Raw genomic sequence first — 19,218 nt, forward strand, 5'->3', positions numbered from 1 at the left:
AACCTAGGTGGCTATGATATGTCTGACGTTACTTCAACATAGCTGTCTAATTAGTTTAACTTTAATAACTAGTTATAATTTTTTGTCAGTGAAAACAAAAAAAAATTCTCAGGAATTTGCCGAAAATGTAAACTTATCCTACATCAGAGAGAATTGATATGATTCTATTAGTTGGTGAATGCAGTGTGCATTTACCAATTAATAGAATAGTTAAATGCTCGTGATTTTATCTAGTCTGGGTTTTTTTTATGGGGATATGTTAAAGACAGTGTTTAAAAAACTCGACCAACTAGTGTCGACAGCATGAGATAAATTATTGTAATCGCTTTTTCAGGTAGAACTCCACATATGCCTTTTAAAATGAAAAGATCCTTTTGAAAAGACAATCATTTTATGCAGTTAACAGGAAAGGAAGCATTTTGAGCATTTGATTTCATCCAGCTAATTTTTGTCGCATAATATTATAGGTTTATATCTAGTTTTAATTCTGTAATAACTAAAATATGTTTTAAACGTGTATTTTTCATTACCCTTGAGTATTTTACTCCACAATCTTTATTTTTTGTTAAATTAATAAAAGGTATATCACACAGCCACCTAGATTTTTTCAAATAATAAAGATTTACTGACGCAAAATCATAAAAATTAAAATATCTGGGAAAATCTTTGTCTGAGGGGTAGGCAACCTTAATAATTTTTTGAAGATATATAAATTCCCCATTGAACACCGGAAAAATATACTGGGTGTTCCATTTAAAATAAAGGAGTAACTTGCTTTTAAAAGTACTAATGTTCCATATTAATTTTGTCTCACCCTGTATAACTTTTTGGATTAAATTTCAATTTGGTTTAACATACAATGGTTACTGTAATTAAATATCAGGCTATACAAGGTCAACTAAAATTTAGGTAGCTGTTATCGAAATTTAAAATTTACTCTTTATTTTCACAAAATGTGAAATATGTCAAAATCCTTAGATTTTAGGTATATGCTTCTTTAATAAAACTCACCTTCATTTTTTTCCTAGAATCCGAAAATCAATTAATATATAGGGTGTTCCATTAGAGAAAACACAACTTTGATGTGTAACTTTTTTTGGGGACACCCTGTATAATTCTATGTATTTTTATAAAATGCTTTCAGTTAACCTACATATGCTGCCAAAATTTCATTTCGATATAAACTACCGTTCTCCTTGGAGCTTCCGCGGCGTATGAGAGGCGCCACCCTGTATAAGCTGTGATATTACATCATTATTTAGAAAATTTCAAGTACAGTTCATACCAAATAAACTTTTAGTCATGTGATTAAGCTTGACCGGCAAAACGTGTCCCACTTTTATATATTTTCTTTTAATGAAAATATTTTAAGAAACAAAAATAAACTATATAATTATAAATATATACGTTATTATTTACATCAACAAAACTCACTTCCTTAGCAACTCTTAAAGGACATAAAGGGCCACTAAAGGACCGCTTTCCCATTCAAAATAATCTAATAAAGTTGCGATGAGTTTTTACGGCTATTTCTGGTACAGTTACGGCTATATCTGGTACACTTCGCACTAAAATGACAATGCAGGGTTTGCTAGTAAACATTTTTAGGCTTAAAGTATCACAACACTATGTATTAAAGAGCTTTTGCAATTTACAATCTCTTCACAATCTTTTTGCCACTAGGAAGCACTAACGCACATAATTATAATTATGTATTTTTTTTCAAAATAAAACAACCACTGCTAGGTAAATGTCACTGTAAAAACTACACGCAATGTTGGTTAATTTTTAATATAAATAATTATGTACATATCTTTTTCATTAGTTAACGAACTACCCAAAATACATATATTGTAAATATTACAAAATGCTTTTGCTACTGCTAAATTTTATATAGAAATAAAAAAATATTGCTTTTTTTAAAAAATACGTTTTGTAAATAAGGACAAATTTTTGGATATGTATTTACACCGCAAATTTTTCTAATAAGCTTTCGACTTGCTGTTTACTTTTTATTTTTATAAGGGGTCGCATGCTTTTGCAGTAGAAAATGGTAGAAACATATTTTTGTTTTTATTCTCATTATTTTGTGTAAAATTGTCAAAGAGAAAAAAACTGAGTACAAATTATTTATATAAGAAGGTTCGTAGTCATGAAAATTTGTTCACATATACCGGGTGCGTCTCAAAAGTGGCTCACCCCTATAACTTTTTTATTTTTTCAGATAAAACAACGAGATTTGTTATGTTAGAATATGACATAAATTGGGATTGATTGACGTATTCAATTGATTTCTGTCACTTCCGGTTTCACCGGAAATGACTACAACTTTTGATTTTTAAATGACACCCTCGGTATTTTTTTACTTTATTTCACAGCAAATGACACTCTGAATCGAATGACATATCATATGTCAACTTTTGACATTTTCGCATATGGTTTATTTGAAATTGTAACATACGGTTCATAACAACAATTTGACTCGAAATACCAAGTGTGTGGTATCAAATTATTCGTAAAAAAATGCTTTTTCAAAATATGCTAATGAGCCACCCTCGTTCTATTTGAAAAAATTGAGATATGTTAAAAATACGATTTGGGCATCTTTTAACCGGCCAAGACAAGACACTAAAAACATTAGACGATCAAATCTATTTTTCCAAGGCTCTTTGATTAAAAATTAGTGTTTTTAACACAGTCATGGCACTCTAGATTGAAATTTAAAATACAATTTGTTTTTGAGCGAATATGTCAAAAGTTGACATATGATATGTCATTCGATTCAGAGTGTCATTTTCAATAGAATAAATTAAAAAAATACCGAGGGTGGTATTTAAAAATCAAAAGTTGTAGTAATTTCCGGTGAAACCGGAAGTGACAGAAATCAATTGAATATGATAATCAATCCCAATTTATGTCATATACTAACGTACCAAATCGCGTTTTTTTATCTGAAAAAATTAAAAAGATACAGGGGTGAGCCGCTTTTGAGACGCACCCGGTATAATTTTTACATTATTCAATATATTCATAACAATGTTAATATCTAAATCACACTAGAGTATCTTTTTTAGTGCAAACCTCCTTTCAGAAAAAAAATACTGATCTTTTACGGAGCGATCAACAATGATTAAAATAGTCGGCTATACTGATTTTACTCGTTTGGTTGGCAATAAATTTAGATAATAAAACATATATATTAAAGTATCACAAACTATTGAAAGTATCACAAACTATTTTGTGATACAAATTTTTTCCAAAAAAATGTTTATTAGAAGGCGTATCCGATATACGATAAAATATATTTGTAATTAATAGTAAGAAGTTGTACATATTTGTATAAACTTAAAAGGCAAAATGTACCTTTATATGACCTTATCATAATGTTCCATCTTCGTTTCTTACTTCCTGGTTAAAGTTACTTCGCCTATTACGTTCAATGTTTAACCTCATTTTGAACGCCGGAAGAAAATAAGCCGTGATTATGTAAATATTGATTTCCATGTTGAACACGTGTCGATTTCACAAATAAGCTCAAAATTTGAACATTTTCAAGAAGTTTATTTTGGAAAATCCAAAAAAATGGCGTCAATGAATTGATATAATTTGTTAACATTTTTCATAGATCATTTGTTTCAGCATCAATTCATTCAGTTCCAATCACTAATCCTAAAATCCTCTACCACAGTATTGCCAACTATTTCAATCATTGTTAATTCATACTAGAAGACAGTGTTGAACTTTAAGAGTCTATTACGCTATACTGTTGGGGTCGCTCTCAGGGATCGGGTAAATCAAGTGTGTGGTCGAAGGAAATATATATTATATTTCAGAAATCTGCCTAAAGCTTAGCCCGATCCTGTCGTGCTAAACACACCAAAAATTCCAAACACACGTGCTTTGATTAAGGTTTGCAGAGCTTCAGCATTTGCCATAAATTAGCGAGCAATTTGTTACCAAACTATATAAATTATATATCACTGTAATCACAAAACTTCGATTTATTTCCGTATTGTAACGGAATTTTAAATTATGTCTTTATTTTAGAGAAAATTTATTCCAAACATCAGGAATATTTTGTTGATGTTTGACCATCAAAATCTTAAAAATAAAGAAGTTGTCTAAAAATGTGCTAAAATACGGATATAGTATAATCCTTTATCTCTAATTTCCTTCTTCATTTGTGTAAAAATACCTAGCCAGTTTTACATAAAACGTTAAATGCTGAACGCTTATTTTGCTACTTTTTCGGACTAGCGAAATGGACTCTTAAGTAAAAGTACAATACATACGAGTATACAATCAGTAAAAGTACAATACTCATACAGTCTCGATCTTTGTTTTCACGGACATCTCCTTGTCATTTACAGAATAATGGATACATTTTTACATGGCCATGAACCTTCTTTATGGCCTCACTTAATTCTACATAAGCAGGAACCTAAAAGACTCTATTATGTTTAGGTGGAAACGTTAGAACAAAAAATAATTTCCTTAGAACTGACGAAATCATCCGACGAAACGCCCCTAGACGAAGAACGGGAAGAAATCGAAAAGGAAGAGAGAGAAGAAGATGCGACTCGCCACGAAGAAGTCGAGGAGTACGACACGGAAACTACAGCCTCTGAGCCTGCCACGCCCACCGTCGAAGACAAACCTATAGTAAACGTCAGCGAAAGCAGCGCTACCAATACGAAGAAAAAACGACGCAAGAAAACGAAGAAGGGTAAACACTGAGACCCTGTAAACATTCCGTTCATTTGACTGTTCTATCACAGAATTTAGAAATTAAGAATAAGACATTGTTTTAGTTCGTTTGGATATTTTAGTTGACCTTGATGCCATTTTTTTGTTGGTTGGTATTCGACGAGGCTCTGAATTACAAGTAAAATAAATATGAAATCTATAAATTGACTAGTGACAGAGTTGTCTGTTGTTTTAATTCAAAAAATAGTTTGTATTTTGTCATTTTTTGGATCTCGTCTGTAAAAATCGATATAGCGTTATAGCCGTTGTAACAATTTCTTAATTATATTATCTGAGTTAAACTGACTGACTCTTACATGTCCATGTCTCCAATCTCTCTCAGATAACTAACTATTAGATAAAGAAAATACTATCAAAAAATGGCAGTCATACGCTTAACCTCAAATTAAAGTATTACTTAGGAGTGCGAGTAACTCAAAATGTCGATTTTGCATTTCTCTTTTCTGTGATTCTGTGCCAAGAGAAGATATTTTTTAGATCATTTTAAAAACGTTTATTTTTTTTTTAATTTCTGACAATAGCATATCAGTTTAATTTGACTTTGCAATACCGTTATTTCTTAAAATCTGGATGAAACTAAAGGTGGGTTTATATACATGCGTCATACGTCATTCAATCGCACCAATCGTGTTGAGGTATTACCTGTCATTTTTTAAATAAACCAATAAAATTCCGTAAAATCAACAACGGACGACGTGAAACGGATGCATATAAACTCGCGCTAATACACTAGATACAATTTCAATTTTTTACAGCCGCTTATCAGGGTGAATGGGTTTAGTTCATAATGCTATTTTTAAAACTCTTAATTTATTCAATTGTCCAATATTCCTTGTATAAAGTACCTATTATATATTTATTTTAAGCAAATTTGATTTGATGATTATCTTTGAATAACATTAGGCTTGAATTAATTTTAGTATTTTCTAGTTTGTAAGTATTTTCATTTTAAATCTTGTTATATTTATTTTTTACAAACGACAATTTGTTCATGTCTGAAACACGTATCGTGCAATTTTTAAATATATTTTTTTTCTCTTTTAATGTGTTTTGTTGTATTAGTTCGAGAGTTTGCACGTCAGAGAGGTTACAAACGACATTGTACTTAAATTTTTTAAGTATATGCATTTATGTTAGGATCCATTTTGAGATGTAGCCCGTAAGAAATTATGTCAATATTAATAGATTTAAGAGAACTTTGTTAATATTTTATATACTTTATAATATTTGTATAAAATATATTGTACACCAAGCGCTTTGGAAAAGTCATAATAAATATATTTAAATGCTAGAAAGTGATTTTTGATTTCATCTTTCGTAATGGTGAGTTAGTTTTCGCCCTGTATTTCAGGAACTAAGAGGGCTAGAACTGGAAATCAAGGAAAGTAGCACAGTGATGTGAAAATCGCATCTTTGTATATCTACTCATCGAGAAACCCTGTAAAACACAACAGGAAGTGGGACACTCTATATAGAAAATGTCTATACCTATGTGGCGGATTCATCTTTCCAAAAAAATCCTGTATGGGTATTTCGCCACTGCTGCAAGAAAATCTACAAAATAAAATAATTATTTTTTGTAAACACTTCTGCGTTAAACCTAAACGGACGCTGCTTGTCAGAAGTGTTTACGGTAATACAGATTTGCCTAACAAAGCAAAAAAAAATGCTTAACGTTTCGGAAAGTTATCTCTTACCGTCGTCGGAAGCAAAAAAATACAAAGAATAAAGAAAAAAACTATTTAAAATATTTAAAGTCAACTATTCGATAACACTTACTTTTTTTAAAACAGATACGTCTACAAGAAACCGTTGACGTTCTGTTAAAATGACATTTTTAACTTAATATTTAAACTTCAAAATTAACAATTACTACCTGATAACAATTACTTAATAAGGTAAAACCAAAAAGTCCTAAACTTTCTGTATGATTATTTTTAAATTTTACGTATGTTGTTTATTTATCTTGTTGTATCTATTGTTCTTTAAAATCAAAGAAGCGATTGCCATACATTACTAACATCTACAGATGCATGAGCAATACATTTATTTTTAAAGTAATTTAAAAAAAAACAAAAATAAAATAAAAAAATGGAAACTACTTGTCAGCAGTTAGGTTTACAGATATACAAATTTGCCTAACGAACAAAAAAATGCTTAACGTTTATGAAAGTTCATCTCTTTCCGTCGTCGGAAGCAAAAAAAAAATAAAAGAATAAAGAAAAAAACTAGTTAAAGTATTTAAATTCAACTATGCGAGAACACTTTAGTTTTTTTTTAAACAGATACGTCTACAAAAACCGTCTTTAAATAAACATAACATACGTAAAAATTAAAAATTATTATACAGAAAGTTTGGGGCTTTTTGGTTTTACCTTATTAAGTAATTGTTAAGGCAGGCGGCCACTGCGAGCGAAACTAAACTCACCTAAGAATATAAAAAGAAACGGTAACTAAACGAAAATAAGTTTCATCGGCTACTGGGAACGATTTTTTCTTAGTAGTCAGCTAAGTTGGCTGCGTTTTTGTATTGTATCTCTGCTATCATAGAACTAATCGCTGCGAAAAATTCGCTGGAACCTGTCACGAACTAAAACGAGCGAAACTAAACTACGATTTGAATCTTCGTTCATATATTTTCGTTTAGTTTCGCTCAAGTGGCTGCTGATGTATTTAAAAGTATGGGTGCTGATTTTTTACAAATCTTATCTTCGCTTGGCTTAGTTTAGTTTCGCTCGCAGTGGCCGCCCGCCTTTATCGGGTAATAATTGTTAATTTTGAAGTTTAACTTGATATAATGTCATTTTAACAGAACGTCAACGGTTTTTGTAGACGTATCTGTTTTAGAAAAAAACTAAAGTGTTCTCGAATAGTTGAATTTTAAGATTTTAAATAGTTTTTTTCTTTATTCTTTGTATTTTTTTTGGCTTCCGACGACGGAAAGGGATAAACTATCCGAAACGTTAAGCATTTTGTTGTTCGTTAGGCAAATTTTTAAATCTGTAAATCTAACTGCTAACAAGTAGTTTCCGTTTGGATTAACGCAGCAGTGTTTACAAATAAAAACTATTTTATTTTGTAGATTTTCTTGCAGTGGCGAAATATCCATATAGGATTTTTTGGAGACTCTGTATAGACATAGTGTAATCCACTTGATGTAATAAGATATGCTAAAGGGAAATTAAAATAACATTCGTATTCGTTGCACATCATAATAGGACCACCAGCAAACTCCATAAGATGACGCATGGTGTCATTGATGACGTGCAACGAAAGTTGTTCCAATTTTCCTATAGATCATACCACTATATCGTCGGCTTTATGACGAAAAGGCGTATCTCGATTTTTGCTACTTTTCAGGCGAGCAATTTAAAGAAAATCACTTACTTTATTTGGCCAGTAAATGTAAAGTCTTTAATTTTTTAATAGTGTTTTTGTATTAACACTTAAACGGAGACATTGAGCTCTGAAGATAAATTGAGCGTAAATTCTAATAAATAATTTATTTTTAATTGTTTAATAGAGATAGGCCTTTTTGTTATATAGCCTTTTTGTATATATTAATAAAAAATCAGAAACAAATATTTTTAAATACTTTTATTCGCGTTGGATTAGATCAACTGAAAACAAAGACAATTTTCATTCCAGAAGCAAAGACAGTAATCAATTAAAATACTTTTATCTAGCTTATTTTAATAATATTGTTTTTTATACAAAAATGCATTTTTTAACTAATATATTTTTAGTAATTATTTACTTAATTGAGGGCATTAATACAAGGCATTTAAACTCACGGTCCATTTAATAAAAACCAAACTAAACAAAAACAAAACATGTTTCTTCATTCGTTTTTTTTATACAAATAACTGTGGAGTAACTTGGGAGTAACAGTTTCTGTTTTCCCTGTTCAATGATAACAAATTCGACTTCCATTCTACGTGTTTATGCTGGATGATGATAGGCACAATAAATAAAATTTTCCAAAAACTGGCAGGGATGACAATGCCAATGGCCTGACAATGATAATGAGATAAAAATTATTGTATTTTTCGGGCAAGTTTTTGGTTCGCTAAAATGTTCTTAGAAAAATTATGATTTCGGGAAATTTTCCATTAGGGCAATTTTAGTTTCGTTGGTTTGCTTTCGATCAAAATTTTCCTTTTATTCGGTCATTTATTCTCTGACAATCTTTTGCATACCCGATACAGCTATGTGCAGAATCTAGCTCATTCTAACAATGGTTTTTGGCAAAAAAACAGACTCTAAAATCACACTGTAAAAGAGAGCTGCTGCCATGATAGAAGTTTTATTTTGTCCCAAGCAACCATCAGAAATTAATTAGGTGATTTTCTCTCGCATGCATTTTCATAACTTAAAACAAAAGGACCTATCTCAAATTCCATCTTTCTTGTAGTATAACAATTGGTATAACAATAATTGATATAACAAAGAGCCCTATCTCAACATACGTCTCTTCGTCATGACGAAGAATTGTAGTATTTGAGATGGGGCAAATTTTTAAACGAATATAAAATGAAAAAGGTACAATATTGAGATGCGCAAATTCGCTATGTTAAAATATGACCCATTGGGCATGTCATGACGTTGATATCTCAAAATCGCCAAAAATCGAGATACGCCTTCTCGTCATAAAGCCGACGATATGATTGTCGTAGCGAGTAGGCATAGCCTAGACATTCCCACAAAGTAATCCACAACAAGATGCCTAACTGGGTATTCAATAATCTGTATCAAAACTATAGATCACGACTACATTACATATCTTTTATTAAATTAAATACATATAAAATAACTGTTAATACTAAAATATCGCCATCTATTTCTTGGGAGCTATAATGCCTTCCAGTTGTGTCTAAAAAATATCGATCGTGACGTTTGATATAAAAAACTGAAAACAAACGAAGGTTCTAAAGAAATTACCTTTAGTTGCAAATTGGTCTTCTTGAGGAAGGCTATTTCTTCGGTATGTTTCCTTTCTTCAGCTAGACGAGTTTCTGCTGCCCTTCTGTCAGCTTGTTCTGCACGTTGTTTTAGTTCCGTTATCTGATGTTCCAGGTCTAATTTTTCGTTTTTCAATATATCGACTTCTTGGAATAGGTCCGATTTGCCTAAAGCACCGCAAGATTTTTTTTATATATTTTATACAAAAATGATATCAATATAATAAGTCATGTGAAAGATTTCACAATATTTTAAATATACAATATTAAAGGATTTTATAGCTACCATTAGATACCAGTTTCACGAGCCTACAAAGTTTTTTAGTCCGAAACGTGGTGTGAGACAAGGTTGTATAGCATCACCCATACTCTTCAACATCTATGAAGAGTACATAATAAGAAAGGTCTTACAGGGCTGGCGAGGCGGACTAACGATAGGTGGAAAAAAAGATCACAAACCTTAAGTATGCCGATGACATCTTAATTCTTGCATGCTCTGAGGAAGAACTTGTTCAAATAATGAGAAGGTTGAGTAAGATCAGTGCGGAACATGGCATTATGCTGAACAAAAGGAACACGCAAGTCATGATAATAGACCGAAATCCTACTAACATCAGGGAGATTGATGGTTTTGAGGTGGTTGCAAAGTTTAATTACCGATAACATTGCTCATAACAAACAAGGAAGGCTGTGACGAGGAAACCAAACGCAGACTAGCAATAGCTCGTAGCTGGACTATAAAACTAACACGAATATGGAAAGACTCTGCAATATCCCAGCTCAACAAATTAAAATTAGTAAACACATTGATATTTCCTATCGCTACTTATGCATCAGAGACCTGGGGCGCTATTCTGTACAATCGTCGGAATCGGTGAGTTACCGATAGCTGTCGGTTCGTATTTGCATATAGTGAATATGTGTTACTTGTTGTTGTCATAGTTACCGATCGGCCCTATGACAGATATCGTAAATTTGTACCGACGACTCTCGGTATCTCTACCGTGAGGTTGACAAGGGCACGGTAGAGATACCGATTTTCGTCGGTACAAATTTGCGATATCTGCCATAGGACCGATCGGTAACTATGGCAACAACACTTAACACATTTTTACTATATACAAATACATATCGAGAGCTGTCGTAACTTACCGATACGGTATCGGCAAGTTACCGACAGCTATCGGTACGTACGGCCAATGAGCGTCGTGTTGATTGTTGTTGTCATAGTTACCGATCGGTCCTATAGCAGATATCGCAAATTTGTACCGACGACTCTCGGTATCTCTTCCGTGAGGTTGACAAGGGCACGGTAGAGATACCGAAAGTCGTCGGTACAAATTTGCGATATCTGTCATAGGGCCGATCGGTAACTATGACAACAACAATTAACACATATTTACTATATCCAAATACGTACCGATAGCTATCGGTAACTCACCGATTCCGACGATTGTACAGAATAGCGCCCCTGGACTCAAAACTACAAACAGACGAAAAATAGATGCTTTCGAAATGTGGGCCTACAGAAGAATGATGCGAATTTCATACACAGAACATCGGACCAACGCATCAATTTTAAGTTGAAATTAACACAAGACTTTCAACCAAAATAAACCAGTCATACCTTAGGTACTTCGGGCAGATTTCGAGAAGAACAGATGGACTGGAAAAAAATCATAATCGAAGGGAAGATTAATGGCAAACGATCAAGAGGAAGATCTCCGACGCGCTGGGTGGACGAAACCAAAGAAATTATTGGTCACGACCTGCAAGAGGCTTCTATAGCCGCTCAAGATAGAGAGGGGTGGAGAACAACGATCCGAGCAATAACTGACGAGAAGAAGAATTAAAGGCTATTAGTATGAGTGCGCACTTATTTAAGACTCGCCCTGTATAATATGAGTATTCATCAGATGATGACTGTCGCACTGTAATGTTTAACTAAAAATAATTATTAAAAATAAATATACTCATACCCTGTTCAGCTTGAAGGGCTTTTCTCATGCCAAACGCTACACTGCTGCAATAAAGGGCTTGGTACGCTTCTATGGTCATTCGCATCTCGTCTCTTACTCTTAAGAGCAAAAGCCCTCTTTCGGCACAATTTATCGTTACTTGGCGTATTATTTCGTCGAAGCATTGTGTATAGAGTTCTCGACGTACAGGACATATACCAGTTTCACGAGCCTATAAGTATATGGTTCTTGAATTGAAATATTTTAAATAGTTTTTTTCTTTATTCTTTGTATTTTTTTGCTTCCGATGACGGAAAGAGATAACTTTCCGAAACGTTAAGCATTTTTTTTTGCTTTGTTAGGCAAATTTGTATACATGTTTACATAACTTCTGACAAGCAGCGTCCGTTTAGGTTTAACGCAGAAGTGTTTACAAAAATAATTATTTTATTTTGTAGATTTTCTTGCAGTGCAGTGGCGAAATACCCATAAAGGATTTTTTTGGAAACCCTGTATATTATTGCATTTTTTGCTTCCTTTCCCAGATCACTTTATGTAATCCTAGGATATGAGTAAAAATATTTTAATAGTTTCGGAGATATTAATAAATAAATAAAAAATACCGTATGATAAAAAAAACGGCATCAGCGATGGCTAAGAAATGAAGATTGCTGATCGCTGTCATTTTATATGTAAATTTATGTGCGAAATATCATCGATAGTCATTTCCGAGCCAACTGGACGCACTTTTTTTTCAATCATACGGTATGGCGGTGCGTCTCAAAAGTGGCTCACCTCTATAACTTTTATTTTTTCAGATAAAAAACGAGATTTGGTATGTTAGTATATGACATAAATTAGGATTGATTGACGCATATTCTATTGTTTTCAATCACTTCCTGTTTCACCGGTAATAACTACAACTTTTGATTTTTAAATGAGACCCTCGGTATTTTTTTACTTTATTCGATAGAAAATGACACTCTGAATAGAATGACATATCATATGTCAACTCTTGAGATTTTCGCATATGGTTTATTTGAAATTGTAACATGCGGTTCATAACGACAATTTGACTCGAAATACCAAGTGTGCGGTGTCAAATTATTCGTAAAAATGCTTTTTCCAAATATGCTAATGAGCCACCCTTGTTCCTTTTAAAAAAAATTGGGTTATGATTAAAAAACGATTTGGGCATATTTTAACGGGCCAGGACAATACAGGAAAAAGATTAGATGATCAAATCTATTTTTCAAGGCTTCTTGATTAAAAATTAGTGTTTTTAAGACAGTCATGGCACTCTAGATTGAAATTTAAAATACGATTTTTTAAGCGAAAATGTCGAAAGTTGTATATGATATGTCATTCTATTCAGAGTTTCATTTTCTATCGAATAAAGTAAAAATATACCGAGGGTGCCATTTAAAAATCATGTAGTCATTTCCGATGAAACAGGAAGTGACAAGAAACAATTTAATACGTCAATCAATCCTAATTTATGTCGTATACTAGCATACCAAATCTCATTTTTTTATCTGCAAAAATATGAAAGTTATAGGGGTGAGCCACTTTTGAGACGCACCCGGTATATTTTCAACCTTCCTTAAAAAAATTAAATTGTTAAAATGGATCAACAAATTCATATCATCTTGTATTTAACGAGATGTAAGTACCTGTCTTTGCTGAAGTCTCATATCCAGCTGTTCTTGCAAATTCACCACGTCCAATCTGGTGGCGGGCGTCGTGGACACTTGTTGCCTCCACAACTGATCGTCTTCTTCCCATTCTTTAGGTGGTAATATCGTATTTAATATTTCCTCAGTCTCTCTTTTTACCTCTACTTGTAGAACGCCCTTCTTAACTTCGTCGGTCTTGAAGAAATTTCACTGATTACAAATACTTTTTCTATAAGAACTCGAATTATACTTACTTCCGAAGACGTTGATTGTTCATGTCTCGTTACTAAAATTGGGTTGTCGTATTTTACTAATGTATTTGTCGTAACTAACAGTCTCTCTGCCATTTTTACAAAGGTATTGTCACCGTCTTTCAAAATTATTAAAATTCATTTGAATCTAATCAATAATTTAATAAACTTTCAACAGTTGCTATGGCAACGCGGTAGGAAAGATACCTTTAATTATTTTAGACTCTTTGCTTTAAAAATTTGTTAATACATGACTCATATATAGTTTTTCTCGTATAAATTTTCCTCGTTTTGGCATTTGACATCGTGTTTGGTAACGCTATGGCTCAAATGAGAATAAAATATCTAGGAAGTACATAAAATGGAGCTGGGCACTGATATATGATTAAAAACAGTTCTAAGGTATACCGGGTGCGTCTCAAAAGTGGCTCACCCCCTATAACTTTTTTATTTTTTCAGATGAAAAACGAGATTTGATATGTTAGTATATGATATAAATTAGGATTAATTGACGGTATTTAATTGTTTACTGTTCCACCATAAATTACTACATACACTACAACTTTTGATTTTTAAATGGCACCCGCGCCTCGGTATATATTTCTACTTTATTCGATAGAAAATCACACTCTCAATATCACTTTTGACATTTTCGCATATGGTTTAATTGATTAATTAACTAATTATATAATAATTTAATTGATTAATTAACTACAATTTGACTCGAAATACCAAGTGTGTGGTAACAAATTATTTGTAAAAAATGATTTTTCCAAATATGCTAATGAGCCACCCTTAATTTTATTGTTTCATTTGAAAAAATTGAGATACGATTAAAAATATGATTTGGGCATCTTTTAACTGGCCAGGACAAGACACTAAACACATTAGACGATCAAATCTATTTTTCCAAGGCCCCTTGTTTAAAAATTTGTGTTTTTAACACAGCCATAGCACTCTAGATTGCGATTCTAGATCTAGAGAAATTTAAAATACGATTTTTTTGAGAGAAAATATCAAAAGTTGACATATGATATGCCATTCTACTCAGAGGCATTGCCTGGAAACTTATATGGTGAAATTTTGATAAAATATTTTAGTACACACTAAAAACACGGTATGTCGCTAGTGGTAGGAAAAATAATTTTTAGAGGTTACTAGTTTATTTGGTTGCCTGTGATATGCATATACAGGGTGTTTTCTAATTAATCTAAAAAATAAAAAATCGTTAGAAAACGAATTAAGGCGGGCTCTTAATAAGTATATTTATTTTTTTTCTCGACAACCGTTTGATGAAAAGAAAAACTCAAAAGATCAATTTTGTTGAAAAAGATGGCCAGTCAAGAAAAAAATATATTTTCTTTAAAAAAGCAGTGGTGTGCCATTTATGTTAGCAAAAAAATCGATTTCTTTTTAATTTTTAACACCCTGTAGATCAGAAAGGAAGTACTTTAGACCCAATGGTTATATAAAAATTGTTTTAAGAACACATGAGGAATCACACCATAATTTTTTTAGACTAATTCGAAAACACCCTGTATATTGTCAACTTGACAATGACTGCTGAAAAATCAAAAAATACCTTTTCAGTGAAAAAAGCCTGATTTTTGCAGGAAAAATTTTGATTTTTATTGAATTTGTGCCTGCGTTTGCAAATACTCGTTTGTTTGTTAATTTTCTATCTATCTAAATTTTAAATATCATAGTCAGAAATAGTTTTATTATTTATTTACTGTAAAAATGGTGTTTTCTTGTTGTGTTGCATCTTGCAAAGAAACTAACAAAACTGCAAAAATGTACGTGTTTCCAACATACGATAAGGTATGTATCTTAGATAAAAGAAAAATATATGGTATGTATTCGTTGTTTGATTTTTTTTTCGTTCGCTTTAAAATCTATAAATCTCGGTCTATTCATTAGACAGCCAGTCGACTTACGATCATTTCCATGAAACTCTGTAAAATAAATAAAAAAATAAATCGTAAAATATATATATTCTTATGTTTTATTAAAGTTACTCTGATATACTAATATATCAGTGTAACTTTAAAAATAAATCCTTTGAATTCAGATATAAACATAAAAAACATTTACAGCAGAAAAGGCGAAGGCGCTGGGTTAAACGTAGTCTTCACTAAAAACACGGAGGGGCGCTTTGACCCAAAATTTTACTATTAAGTTTCATATCTATCTTAATAGTAGATTATTTTCTTTTATCTATGACTCAGAGGATCATTTTCTATCGAATAAACTAGAAATATACCGAGGGTGCCATTTAAAAATCAAAAGTTGTAGTCATTTCCGGTGAAACAGGAAGTGACCAAAATCAATTGAATTCACCAATTAATCCTAATTTATGTCATATACTAACATACCAAATCTTGTTTTTTCATCTGGAAAAATAAAAAAGTTATGGTGGTGAGCACTTTCGTGACGGACCCGGTATATTTGAGGTGCTGGCGAAGAGATTTTTCTATAATTTGATAAAAGTTAGTCTATTTTGAAATAGTAGATCCTAGAATTAAATGTATATTTATTGTGACGAAAAAAGAGAAGTTGAATAGTCGGCTATAAAAAAAATTATATGCATTGTTCGAAAAGTTTTAAAGCTCCGCCCACTGATGTGGCGTCAGTTAGGTAGTCTATTTCGACTATATTTTAGTAAATACATTTGTACAGCATCTTAAACAGAAAAAAAATTAAGTACAAATTATGCAAAATAAAAAATTAAAATTTTCTTTGGCATACAGGACATCACCCTGTATATGGAATTGTCCCATATACAGGGTGAGGTTGTAAACTTTGCCGAATACCTTTATACCCCTAAGCTATCTGTGATAAACCTAAGAATAAATTCTTAGGTTTAACAGTTAAGGAAATAAGTATGGATGGAGATTTACACAAAATAAAATGTCCAGTTAGCAAATTACAATATATAGATTTATTTAAAGTAATAAAGTTAATGTGATTTACATAAAAAAAGAAAAATGTAAGAGGTGATCGTAGATTCGAGATGATAAGATTCATTGTGCAAAGAAACGCTTACTTTAAATTGTGACTAGAATATTACATTAACTTTGGTCTTAAAACATAAAATTCTTTTATGTTTAGGTTCAGTACAAATGGGGAGATTCATTTTATATAATTTTTTTAAGACTAAGGTTAGTTAAGATACAAAAAAACATACTTATAAATACAAAAATAACAAGTAAAAAGCAAAAGCGTCAAGACCACAAGTTATTATTTGTTTTGACAAATCGTTGTAACAAATTTTAAAACCCTCAGTAAAACTTTGTGAAATATAAATGAAAATATTTTAGTGGCCAGTAAACTAATCTTAAATATCTAGTAAATTACACACTGTGTGGCTCATAGTTTCAAACACACAGCATATATACCGTAGATTAAAAAACGGCGCCACAGTAGCCTTTGAAATTGTCATGGATTGTCGTTTCAGAGACCACTCTGACGGTTTTTTTTTTCAACCATACGGTATTTCTGTTCCCTACCGTTTCCTTAAGAAGTAAATAAACAAAATAACGCTACGTTAAGTTTCTGAAAATTCACTGGAATAATATTTATACTGTGTAGTACAGTAACATAAAAAATAAGCCTCATAAAAATCACTATATCTCAACTTAAAAATATCAAAAGAAATTGTCTCTTAAATGGCACAAAACTTGTATATAAATGCATATAATGAATAATTGACATAAAAATGCTATTCATTTATTATTAATAATAATAATTATCAGTTTTAAATGCTGTTGAACAACACCCAATATAAACTTTGGGTAACAGAAATTTATACAAATATATACAGTTAATTTTTGATTACCTATTTTTTTGTTCTATCCTGTTTCGAACGTTTGATTCAACATTAAAATTGTATGTTACAAAGTGGCATGTAATCCAAAGTTATTAACAAAAAGTTGTTGCGTTTTCTTTAAGTGTGAAAGCTAGCTGTATAAAAAATAATGCCTAATTTTTTTTATTAAAAATCCTTCATTACATTATCAGTCTGCTTCAAGCTGCCACCTTGGTCTTAATGTTACGTAAACACAATAAATAAAAATAAGTCAAAACCTTAAGAAATAATATCAAAACCAAAATTTTTAAAGATTCAGATTGGTTATATGAAATTTACTATCATAATCTACAAACTCACTTAATTCCTCATAAGATTGATTATATATATTCTTGTGTTGGAAGAGGATTTTTTATATATTATTTAAATGAACAAATTCTATTTGTAAATATATCTTCTACCAAACAATTTTATAAAGTCAGTTAAAAAAGAAAACATTGAAAAACACAAGAAATCAGTACCAGGGACGGACATATTATATACTCTTTTGTATTAAGTATGAAGTATGAAAACCTGCTGCATGAAAACAGAAAAAAGTACCCTTATTTATAATTGTTAGTGCAAGAACCTCTTGTGTTTTACAAAAACCAGAAAAATTAAATTTAGAGATTCGATGTAAATTAAAAACTTCTACCTAATATCAAGTTTTGGTTTGTTTAAAATAAATTTGAAATAATTTAAAAAATCTAATAGAAAAATTTACATAATAATGCACTTGCGCTGACGTCTTTTCTGTGGTTCAGGTCGTAGTACTGCCCGAACTGCTTCGTCAAAAACCTGCTTCAGTCCTCTTTGAGTCAATGCTGAACATTCCATATATTTCACAGCTCTTATTTTGTTAGCCAGTTTTTGTCCTTGCTCTCTCTTAATTGGACTCAGTCCTTGATCTGCTAAATTATTAAGTGTTTCTCTATCATCCCTTAAATCTATTTTGGTGCCTAAAATCAAATCACGTTAGGAATAGTCTATTTGTAATGTTTTGTTAATTTTACTTACCTACTAGAATCATTGGTGCATCTGGACAATGATGCTTAATTTCAGGATACCATTTTGAAGTAACATTTTCAAAAGAAGAAGGAGATGCTACACTAAAACATATTAGAAAAACATCGGTTTGTGGATATGATAATGGTCTAAGTCTATCATAATCTTCTTGTCCTGCTGTATCCCATAAGCCTAAACTAACCGATATTCCATCAACTACCATTGGAGCAGAATAATTATCAAATCTAAAGGTAAAATAAGCATATTCGTAATCTATACAAGTATAATTTCAAACCAATATCAATACATACACTGTAGGGACATATTCTCCAGGAAAGCTGTCCGTTGTATATGAAATCAGCATGCAGGTTTTTCCCACTGTACCATCTCCGACCACAACGCATTTTATGGGGCGTCCAGAAGACATATTTTATATTTCTTCCCGAGTGTAGATACTAAATTAAAACACTTTAAACACAATATTTATAACCTATTTTAGAGTTGGGCTGGGTCTTTTCTTATACACCAGGATTGGTTTAAAGAGTGTTATAATGTAACTTTAATAACGGCCAATTAATAATAAACAACCTAATAGAACCAATCTTCATTACTATTTCTTAAAAAATAATATCAGAAAATACGAAAATATAAACAGCATACCCACAAAAATTGATAAAAATTACAAATCATGAATAAAATGCCAAAAATTTACACTAAAATGTCAACCAAATGTCATGGAATGATGACTTTCTG

General features: G+C 31.5%; 3 protein-coding genes across 10 annotated transcripts in view; 1 reads left to right on the forward strand and 2 right to left on the reverse strand.

Annotated features, from left to right (window-relative positions):
- The window catches only part of LOC115883629 (protein lap4), a 175,156-nt gene extending 169,735 nt beyond the window's left edge, over positions 1 to 5,421 (forward strand). For 7 of the 8 annotated variants that reach the window (XM_030901989.1, XM_030901994.1, XM_030901990.1 and 4 more), the window contains one exon: positions 4,465 to 5,421. In XM_030901989.1, the coding sequence (XP_030757849.1) occupies positions 4,465 to 4,737 (273 nt within the window). In that variant the 3' untranslated portion in view covers positions 4,738 to 5,421. The remainder of the gene's footprint in view (positions 1 to 4,464) is intronic. The other variant, XR_004050415.1, reaches the window with a different exon arrangement.
- A 4,110-nt stretch (positions 5,422 to 9,531) lies between these two features.
- LOC115883663 (33 kDa inner dynein arm light chain, axonemal) lies at positions 9,532 to 13,760 on the reverse strand. Its single transcript, XM_030902050.1, has 5 exons — positions 13,617 to 13,760; positions 13,360 to 13,557; positions 11,708 to 11,918; positions 9,709 to 9,896; positions 9,532 to 9,640 (listed from the first exon to the last, which is right to left on the reverse strand). The coding sequence occupies exons 1-5, from the start codon at positions 13,707 to 13,709 to the stop codon at positions 9,605 to 9,607; spliced, it is 726 nt and encodes a 241-aa protein (XP_030757910.1). The 5' UTR covers positions 13,710 to 13,760; the 3' UTR covers positions 9,532 to 9,604.
- Positions 13,761 to 16,531: 2,771 nt separating this feature from the next.
- On the reverse strand, positions 16,532 to 19,186 carry LOC115883657 (ras-related C3 botulinum toxin substrate 1). The gene is made up of 3 exons (XM_030902043.1): positions 18,777 to 19,186; positions 18,478 to 18,710; positions 16,532 to 18,419 (listed from the first exon to the last, which is right to left on the reverse strand). Exons 1-3 carry the CDS (start codon positions 18,890 to 18,892, stop codon positions 18,181 to 18,183), a joined length of 588 nt encoding a protein of 195 aa, XP_030757903.1. The 5' UTR covers positions 18,893 to 19,186; the 3' UTR covers positions 16,532 to 18,180.
- Between the last annotated feature and the right edge of the window lie 32 nt (positions 19,187 to 19,218).

Source organism: Sitophilus oryzae, unplaced genomic scaffold (assembly GCF_002938485.1).
Source record: "Sitophilus oryzae breed Bouriz unplaced genomic scaffold, Soryzae_2.0 scaffold_1974_pilon_pilon, whole genome shotgun sequence".
Lineage (NCBI taxonomy): Eukaryota > Metazoa > Arthropoda > Insecta > Coleoptera > Curculionidae > Sitophilus > Sitophilus oryzae.